This window comes from Gadus chalcogrammus, chromosome 9 (genome assembly GCF_026213295.1).
Source record: "Gadus chalcogrammus isolate NIFS_2021 chromosome 9, NIFS_Gcha_1.0, whole genome shotgun sequence".
In the NCBI taxonomy this organism is placed as follows: domain Eukaryota; kingdom Metazoa; phylum Chordata; class Actinopteri; order Gadiformes; family Gadidae; genus Gadus; species Gadus chalcogrammus.
The window spans coordinates 23,600,181-23,610,663 of record NC_079420.1 but is presented as its reverse complement, the minus strand read 5'-3'; the positions used below and the strand labels follow the sequence as shown (position 1 = coordinate 23,610,663).

Below are 10,483 nucleotides of genomic sequence, written 5' to 3'. Positions count from 1 at the left end.
GTGAGGTTAAAGGTTGGGTATGGGATTTGTGAAACGCCAGCAGATTTTGAAAATAAACAACTCAAATGGTCCTACCCCCTCTCCTTCAACACTGACTATGACTCCACCCATTCCAAGTACATGGACGCGCAATCATGCACGAGTGAACACAGATGCGCGAGAGCGAGCCATTAGCTAGTTAGCTAGCTCCAGTAGCTACCGCAGGATAACAACAAACAGAAGCTTGCTCTGGGTCACGAGCTTTGAGTACGTGCACGAAGGGGTCGCGCGGGGAGGGGGATTGCAGTGCGACGTTTGAATGACGTACTTACTGTCCAATGCAACTCGGTGGCTCTGGAAATCATTGGCTGGAGTTTTTCGAGCCCTGCCCGTTCCACAGATGATTGACTTGTTTAATTTTCATGTCAGTACTTCTAACTCAGTGGCTGTAAGTGGGTTATGATAAGGATTTCAAGTAATTTTGCAAAAATGGCCAAAAAAGCGAATAGGGCTTGGGTGTCATGACGTAATTACTTTGCGTGGCCGCCATGTTGATGGCCTCCTTTACCGCTACCTGCCGCTACTCAGACTACTGCCTATGACTACTGCGCACTGTACTCCCTCTCAGCCGTGTTTTAATTTGATTAATTTCACCTTATTACTTGATTTCAACCATGGTAAACCGTTGCTGTATTGTGGGCTGTAACAGCGCAACACATGATCGCCATGGGAAAAAGATAGAAAATGGGTTAACTTTCCACCGCTTTCCTGCCTGGAGGCGCAACCACGGAGACCAAGTGTCGGAGATAACGAAGAGTCGTCGGCTCGCTTGGATCGCGGCTGTAAGACGACCGAACATAACTTTCCACAGTATCCCGATGTCGATGAGAGTGTGTTCCCTGCATTTTCATTCTGGTAAGTTAAAGATGCACGATTTTATTTTTATAGCCTAGATCTACGTTGTTTCTTTCCTTCAACCGCGACACCACATACATGAATGCGCGCCCACACAAACATAACATAACATCAGAGACGGTTGATATAGCATTTCATCCTCGTTGGTTGATATAGCATTTGATATAGCATTTCATCCTCGTTGGTAGAACACACTGCCAGTTCCTACAAGGGCAGGGACATCCCTCTCCATTTTCAAAAAACTCCTGAAGACCCAGCTCTTTGGAGAACAACATCTCTCATAGCACCACTTACAAGTCTTGCTGATCCTATCACTTACCAGCCATCTTGAACTGGCACTCAACTGTTTAAAAACAGCACTCACTGATGCACTTATTCTTACTGTACTCTACCGTTTTTAAATTGTCCTAAAATTGATGAGAGAATTGCTTTAAAACATAACTGTTACCATGTTGTTAGTCTCTTTGGTTAAAAATGCGTCAGCCAAATGTAATGTAATGTAATCATATAATATAATAATATGTATATTAAGGATCTTTCATAACATTATGGTTCTATATGTTTTCAACACTTCTGCTATGGATAATAATTTTTAAATTGTGTTACCAGGAAAACCAGCAAATGAAATGTACAACTCGCATCCGGATTGGGCACCATCACTACACTTGGGCCACACTGAGATGAAGGCCACAAAGACTGCACGCTATGAGAGACAGAACAAAAGAAAACGGCAAAGGACTGACAGTACACCTGCGATGGATGAGACAGTTATTGATGACCTTGTTCCACCAGGTAAGCCTTACAGAGCCAGCAGATACAACACCTTATATTGCTTTTCTTGCTGTTTCAGCTGCATGATGCACATTTAGCTAAAATATTTCCTTATCTGATCCACAGTGGAGACACCAGCACCAGCAGAGGATGGAGCTGACCAGACACTGCTGACAGAATGTGACTTCTGTCAGCGTCGGCGTGCTGAAATCAACCGGCTGCTGGAAGAGAACAGGACCCTGAAATGTGAGCTTGGCCAGAGAAAAATGGATGAACATTTCCTGAAGGATGACAACGTCAAAGTGAAATACTACACTGGACTTCCAGACCTTGAAGTTGTCATGGGTGTTCTAGCCTGTGTTGGACCGTACATGACACAGAGTAGTAAACTTCTGCCACCTTTTCAGATGCTTTTCCTGACCCTCATGCGCCTTAGACTAAACTTACCTTTACAACACATTTCCCACCTCTTTCGTGTAGACAGAAAAACTGTTTCCAAAACGTTCAGTGACACCATAAATGTTCTGCATGCGCGCACCAGCCCTTTGATTAACTGGCCAGGGCGAGATGCGTTGCATGCAACTATGCCCCATCAGTTTGTGGAGGCCTTTGGGAAGCGTGTTGCTGTTATTCTGGACTGTTTTGAAATATTCATACAGACACCATCAAATCTTAAAGCTCGAGCTCAGTCATATTCCCACTACAAACACAACACAACTATGAAGTTCCTTATTGGTATTACACCACAGGGCTCAATTTCTTTCATTTCCAAGGGATGGGGGACGCGTCAGTGATAAGCACGTAACTGATAAATGTGGGATTCTGGACAAACTGTTACCTGGGGATTTGGTGTTGGCTGACCGCGGCTTTGACATACAGGACAGTGTAGGACTTATGTGTGCCGAAGTAAAGATCCCTGCTTTCACAAAAGGACGCTGTCAGCTGGATGCAAGAGACGTGGAGAGCACAAGAAAAATTGCCCACCTCCGAATTCATGTGGAAAGGGTGATCGGAACCGTCCGCAACAAGTACACCATTTTGTCAACTAAAGTACCTATTCACATGGTGTTGCCATGCAAGGATGAAGACATGACATTTCTTGATAAGATTGTGTCTGTATGTTGTGCTCTGACAAACATGAGCCCTAGTGTTGTGCTGAAATAAATGTGCATCTGGTTTCTCCCTGATCATTATTGGTTAACTTTAACATTGGTTTCAACAACTTAGATTTTTTGACTTCAAGCTTGCATTGGTTGTTAAGTGTTCATTAGTTCATTAGTTGTTGATCAATATTGAATTGACAATTTATTTGTACTGACAATATACTCTAAGCTTACATCTAACCAAGTAAGTGGTTTTCAGCCATAAGTGTCTGTTGCATCCATACCCAAAAGTGACCTTGGGTGCTTTGAAAGGCGCCCTCAAATAAAATGAATTATTATTAAATTATTATTAAAAGCAAGAGGTGTATAATATACAATATATAATATTTAATATACAATATATGTCTTTGGACAGCCACTACAGACATGCATCACAAAACCAGGAGTCACCTGCTGCAGTGGTTGCATCAAGTCCAACACAGGAAAGGTGGTACCACTGCGTCACACAGTTCTCGTTGTCACACGCAACCATGTCATCCAGTTCCTCAGGCCCTTGGCACACGCACCACATATTCTCTTTATGTTCTGTGGTCCTCTTCCTTGCTCTCTTTTGCCCTCTTACTTGTGGGACTGTTACAGTGTTACGAGATTTGACAGCCATAACTCTTGAGGTCTGCGGTGTGGAGGCATCTTGTGTGTAGTGGCGGCAAATGAGCTCAGGGAGGGAAACGTTCAGGAAAAATTCCTGTGCCTTCTGCAGACATGACTCCCAGAACCTGACATCTGGCATGACTCGGACAACAACGAGATCTTTCTGTGTCCACACCACAAAGTCACAGTATTTGGACTCAGTCACAAAGATCTGTGTCTGCACCTGTGTCTAGTATCTGTGGCCTTGTTTAAGTTGATATGTGTTGTCCACAAGTTGGAGACAGAAGTCCCTGTCACCATCACAAGCCTCCTGGACAGTGTTGTTCTTGTGCTTTGCCGGACACTTTATTTCCAGGCAGCCTTTCCCACAGCAGATACAGTGAAGTAATCCATCAGGTGAAGCGCCTACTTGAGGAAACTCAGGGTTGATGCAGAAACCAGACAGCTCAATTTTCAGGTCAATGTGGTGTGGTGCTTGCTTGGCCTGATACACACTCCTTGCAGTCTCCTCAAGCTCAATCCCCCATCTTGTGTATTGTGTAGACAACAGTGCTGTTGGGTAGCACAATTTTCGCACCGTGGACACAGCCGGCTTCTCAATGTTGCAAACAACAACTGCATGCATTGCTGAGGCGGTTACTCTCCCTGCCCGTACTCCATACCAGGCAGATGACTTATGTTGCTGCTTTGTGTGGGTGCTGATGATGTTGGCTTGTTCCTTTGACACAGCTGCAATGTCTTTCACTGTCTCACAGTGCTGGAGAAGGACAGATAGTGGAGCATTATCAAACTGTGGGTCACGCAGACGGTCTTGCAGGGGTTTTGGCATCACAGCTGGCTGGACAGGGTCAGCATAGTCGTGAAAGTAGGTCTCCATTGTCGACATACAAACTGCCCTGTGTTTATGGAGAACAGGGAGCAGTGACGACAAGTCGTCCAATGTGGCTTGGGGCGTGTGTCTGCTGGCTCGTGTCCGTAAGCCAGGCATGGGACTGTTGTCATTGATGACTCTGTCCAGAGCAATCCTCTGCGCTTTTGCTGAAGTAAAGTCAATCTTGTGGGCGACTTCTCCGTGGACTTTGTTTATTCCTGCTGGTATTTTCCAGTAAGCTGGCACATCTGTCACGGTCTTTTTTCCACGGATGCGGACTGCTGCCTCAATCTTAAACAGTAGAGCCCCAACATGTGTACATGCCTCTGCAATGCCAGCCATGCATGTACAGTGTGCACAGCAAACCTGGCCATCGTTGGCAATGATGACCCATGGCTTCAGGGGAGTCTCATTGATGCGCTGAGAGTGCAAGATCTGAGGAGAAATAAATGGACATACATTATGCAGGTAAGGACACCACTTCATTATGTTTCATTCTATGCAGGAAACCAAACATTAACCTAAATCCCTCTGTAATGTGTATACATGACATATAAATGACATTTATACGACAGTAAAGTATAACATCTGAAAATTAATTTCCACATTTATCTAGCAGGTGCCAGAGCCCGTCGGAGCACAGCTTACCTTTGTCCGAATTACTGTGTTCCCACTGTTTGCTGGCTTTATGATCTGCAGCTCCTGAACCCATCCATTCGTGAACTGCACATGAGACTCCAAGGACTTGTAGCTTCGGAACTGTTGTGACGTATAGGCGCTCACACCACAAACAAGGTAGCCGAAGACGTCTGATATGCAAAACTGGCAACAGGTCGTCGTCGGTGCTCCACTCATTGTTTGGAACTTCATATGGATCCAAATTATTAATAATGCTGATTTTGTCACCATACCGGTCCCTGGCATCTATATTTAATGTGTCCCGGTAAATTCCAGATCCTTTTCGGGATTTTAACATATTTTTTCGAGCTATTCTTTCTCAACTCTACTGCTACTTCTCTTCGTTCAACAACGTTATGTCAGAGTTATGTTAACGTTCGCGTAGCCATCAACATGGCTGCCACGTCCCACAATGCAACGCGAATCCCGCGCCCTATTCCATACCCAACCTTTAAAGGGGTAGTTCGGAATGTTGGACATAGGGCCTGATTCCGAAGTGAGCATTGGTATTCTATATCACTGGAGACAGTTTTCAACACATTTCATTCAGTCCTGCAGAGTTTGCTCGTGCTAGGCTAGCGCAAGTCAACAGGCAATGCTAGCCTGCTATTAAAAACAGTCTTACCCACTCCACAGTACACCCGAGGTAAATCAATTATAACGGCAGACTCTAGATTTAAATGTCTGTGTTGATAGAATAATGTTAGAAATAAAACTAACCTTGCATCGCATGAATCATCGAGGGACTACTTTCTCAGCAGAAGCGGAATTCTACTATGCGCTGGTTAGGTTTGTAACCGAATCACGACAGAAGAACGTAAACAGAGAAGCGTGGGACAGAAGCGCAATTGAACGACTAGGCAACATGATGGTTCAGTGTGCTTTTAGAAATTGTAGAAATAAACGGTACAGATGGGCACCACAAAGTTTCCACCAATTTCCAGTGTGAGATCCAGAAAGGACTCAACAGTGGCTTGTTGCTGCTGGCTTTGACATCAAAACACCAGCTCGTACATGTACGGTTCATTGGATACAACAGATTCCTCATAATCGTCTTCAAAAGCAGATGCATCGCTAACTCCTCCAAACGTGGCCATATCTTGTTAATTTAATACGCTTGTAGAATTCCTTCGTTCACTATACTCTGCGTTTGTAGCAATGACAGCGGCAGGTAACCTAGGTATCAGTCCGCCGCTGCCGTAGCCTACGTACAGGAATATAAACACTGCTGCTGAGACCCCGCAATTCCCTCAAAATGCAATGCAATGCAAGGTTGGTTTTATTTCTAACATTATTCTATAAACAGACATTTAGATTTATAGTCTGTCGTTATAATTGATTTACCTCGGGTGTACTGTGGAGTGGGTAAGACTGTTTTTAATAGCAGGCTAGCATTGCCCGTTGACTTGAAATGTCTTGAAATGTGTTGAAAACTGTCTCCAGTGATATAGAATACCAATGCTCACTTCGGAATCAGGCCCTATGTCCAAAATTCCAAGCTACCCCTTTAAGCTATGGATGACTGAGCCATAATTGGTAGGCCACATTTAGATTTACTTAGGGTTAAAGAGTCCCCTAGAAAAACAGTAATCACACTTTCTATTCAATAGGTAGGGAACTATCTGCTTGACTCACAGTAGATTTAGATTGGAAATATGAGGTATGATTAAATATTGTAGATGAAACTGACAAAAAAATGTAACTGCAAAATTATGAAGACTGTCATTTGAAATGGGAATTCAAGGATTACATGGTACTGATAACCCCATTAATTATTTTCCCACCATAGCTCAGAACATATTTTAGGATTGCAATATTAAAAAATATATATATACCAGGATTTAGTATAGTAAATGATGAAAGTATCCTTAAAAATGACATGTTTTGGAAATTGAAAACGGAATTACTCTTTTCTTTTGTGGTTTGTTTCAGCCAAAAGACCTGGCCCCCATCTTGGGAACCCCAGGATAATATAACCATGGCCCTGTCATAAGGACACGGTCATTTATTGAACATTGTGGAGGTGGGGCGGCGTCCGGCCTGCAGGGGGAGTATGGAGCACCGGGTCTGCTGGGGTGATGGGGTCTGATTGCGGCAGGTGTCTGCAATCTGACCCAATCAGGAAGTGTGTATCTATGTGCCTGCTTGTCTTTCAGTCAGGAGTTGAGAGAGAGAGGAGGAAGACTCTCTCTGCGAGCCAGAGAGAGCGTCGTAAGCAGAGGCGTCGTCAGCCCCTTTTTACTGGGGCACGTGCCCCAGTAAAAGTCCATTGATCATTATTAAATTCATCTGCAGAAGCGCCGCTCTCGCTATGGAATCGGCAGGATTCATCAAGTGCATCTCCTGCTGCCTCCGGAGTCTTCAGTCGAGCCTGCCTCTTACCAGCCAATCAAAAAACGAAAGGGGCTACATAAAAGCCAATCAGAAAATAGCCCTATTGTATCTGGGTAAGATTTAACGCAACAACCAATGAAAAAAATCTGTTATTTACGGATTCGTCCACGTGACTCTTCTGAAAGTGTGTAATAAAATATATATTTTTTTAAATTGCAGTGTCAGAATTCTGAGAATTTTGTCAGCATTCAGATTTCTCAGAATTCTCTTACACTGCAAATTAAAGCGCTACTACTAGCAAACTAGTTTCAGCGTGACTGGAGAGAACTTCCTTAAATTAACCTTTAATGCTAGATTTGCATCAACGCTATTGTGTGAATTAGTATGGTTCTCTTTCATGGAAGCCGGAAGTGGGAGATTCCTTATTTTTTTTACCATTATTGTTTTATTAACAAATTTCTCCTACAGGGGATTGATAAAGTTCTATCTAGACTATTGAACAGAAAGAAACACTTGGTCATACTTAAAATCTAGCATTAAAGGTTAATTTAAGGAAGTTCTCTCCAGTCACACTGAAACTAGTTTGCTAGTAGTAGCGCTTTAATTTGCAGTGTAAGAGAATTCTAGAAATCTGAATGCTGAAAAAATTCTCAGAATTCTGACACTGCAATTTATTTGCACGCTACGACTAGTGAACTACTTTAAAAAAAAAAACTCGACACTGCGACCAGGCGACAAATGACTGGTGAGAACCTTCTTAAATGAACCTTTAATGCTGGATTTAATTATCAGAATTCGGATTTTATCCAAGTATTCTGACTTTATTATCAGAATGCTGAATTTTATCTCACAATTCAGAGTTTATTAGCCTATTCGATTTCTGAATTAAAATTCTTGTGATGAATAATCTACATTTGTACAGTCGATGTGCAGCACTTTAATTCCCGTCAACTTTGTTTTCTAACACCAGCATTTCCACAACTATGCTCATGTTCGTGACTGCTATACAAAACCATTTATAGTGCATCTATTTTTCTGCTGGGTAGTGATAGTCGCCCTAAATGCAGCTTTAATTTGGGCTCTGATTCTGAATAAATGCAGCTGCTGAACTGTGTGAATAAATAAAGGGAACTGAAATCTAAAGAAGACACGTGGTTTTGATGTACCGTGAATTCCAGCTGAAAGTGGAACATTGCTGCCATCAGGGGAAATTAATGTAACCTAGGCATATTGTAAGTAGCTTTCAATTCCTTGTTTTTTTGTTGATCATGTTTCGTTGGAAACCACGGGAGCTGGAAACAGCCCAGAGTAAAGGCCTCCACACACCGGCGCTGCAGCGGCGCGGCGCGCATTTTACGCGCGTCAAAAGCACGCCCCTAGCACCAACAGGAGGCGGCGCGACGGCCGCGCTGCAGTATAAAATCAGGAAGTCACCTGTCAATCAACCGCAGCAAAGAGACGAAACGCAATGGGTGAGTAGCCTATTGTAGCCTAGTTTATTTAAGGCCTCCACACACCGGCGCCGCAGCGGCGCGGCGCGCATTTTACGCGCGTCAAAAGCACGCCCCTAGCACCAACAGGAGGCGGCGCGACGGCCGCGCTGCAGTATAAAATCAGGAAGTCACCTGTCAATCAACCGCAGCAAAGAGACGAAACGCAATGGGTGAGTAGCCTATTGTAGCCTAGTTTATTTATTTTCCATCTTTTTGGCTGAATAATTTGAAAAATGTATAATCTGCGAAGTGAAAGTATGTTTTCAAGCATCAGATCAACTTAGTTTGTAGGGCACTTTATCGTTTTATTTACTGTCATTTCTTATTTATTTTATATTTTGCCATTATTCATCTACTGCATCAACAATCTCAATAACTGCAGGACCTTCTATTAAGCCTTTTTAGTATATAGTGCAGTCACCTTTTAAGGCCAATTGTTATTGTGTGTATTTATTGTATTGAGCTCCTGGATGGCTTTATTGATCCCCATTGGGACCAATACAGTATCTATCTATTTATCTATCCATCTATATAGCCTTAACATAGCCACACATTTACATGCATGCAGCCAGTAGTTATCCATTTTAATTGAGAAAGCTCTTTTACATTTTATTGAGTTTTTTTTATTTCAACAGAATAAATAACTGTTGCCAGACGAGGGGGGCTGCCCTTCTTCTCCTGCGCTGTAGGCGGGCAGGAGAAGACGAAGGGTTTGGGTGCACCCCATCAATGAACAGAGACAAGAACAGGGGGTATGCCACAATCTGGTCCAGGAGCTCCGTGCAGATCCTGAGAGGCACGCCAATATTTCAATTCGCCACTAAGTGTGCAATGGCAGAACCATATGGTGCAGCCTATATGATGACCTATAATCTAGTTATTATCCCTCTCTGTTATACTCTTTTGCATATATATATATATATATATATATGTATACTTTTTTTTTTATCCCTCGGGATAAATACAGTGATGTTATTCCTGTGCTGGATCAGTAGCCAGTGTATTTTATTTGAGTGCTCGAGACACTTAATGTTATTTTTCCTTAAATCCAGTGAGAGACAGTTAATACATGATCTTATACCAGAGAGACAGTTAATACATGACAATGCATTTTTGAGCTTTGCCTGTGTTTTCTTTTACTAATCTATTTTATTATATGAGAATGTTTCTATGTGAAGCACTTTGAGTCTGCTTCATGTATTAAAAGTGCTATATGAATGAAGTTGCCTTGCCTTCAATAAAAATATATATATTACAAGTAATCTGGTTTCTACCTACATGGTGTGATTATATGTGACTTGATTTAGTCTATTTCCCATTATGGTTAATGGTTTACCCGTACTTAGTCCACCATTGTTGATTTCTCACCTGAAGATCCAATCTCCAGAGCTATGGCTCGCCAGGCAATGACCTTTTTGGAGTTGTCTTTGTAATGACGGGAACTTTGGTCATACAATTCGACATATTTTTCCACCTCGACAACCATGTCTCTCATCGTCCATTCTCGTAATTGTTTCTCACAAACAAAAGAGGGCGACATCCAGTGGTGAGGGGTAGATATGGAGGTGCCTACGGGACCCGGGATGTACAAACCAGCTTTTACAAAGCGCTTTTTCAGGGGCGGCGACGCTCGGGAATAGAACATTGGCTCGAAGAGTAGTTGGGCGGCGCGGAACGCTGCCCCGCAG

At 43.0% G+C, this 10,483-nt stretch overlaps 1 protein-coding gene across 1 annotated transcript; it reads left to right on the top strand.

The window, feature by feature from the left end:
- The first annotated feature begins 308 nt into the window (after window positions 1–308).
- LOC130389467 (uncharacterized) lies at window positions 309–2,529 on the top strand. Its single transcript, XM_056599269.1, has 3 exons — window positions 309–894; window positions 1,504–1,686; window positions 1,792–2,529. Exons 1-3 carry the CDS (start codon window positions 654–656, stop codon window positions 2,457–2,459), a joined length of 1,092 nt encoding a protein of 363 aa, XP_056455244.1. The 5' UTR covers window positions 309–653; the 3' UTR covers window positions 2,460–2,529.
- The last annotated feature ends 7,954 nt before the right edge of the window (window positions 2,530–10,483 follow it).

Excerpts from the sequence above, each read along its gene's own strand:
- LOC130389467 (XM_056599269.1), top strand. The coding sequence starts at position 654 with ATGGTAAACCGTTGCTGTATTGTGGGCTGTAACAGCGCAACACATGAT. Across the intron at positions 895-1,503 it reads TTCCCTGCATTTTCATTCTG|GAAAACCAGCAAATGAAATG; the intron begins GTAAGTTAAAGA and ends TTGTGTTACCAG. Across the intron at positions 1,687-1,791 it reads TGATGACCTTGTTCCACCAG|TGGAGACACCAGCACCAGCA; the intron begins GTAAGCCTTACA and ends TCTGATCCACAG.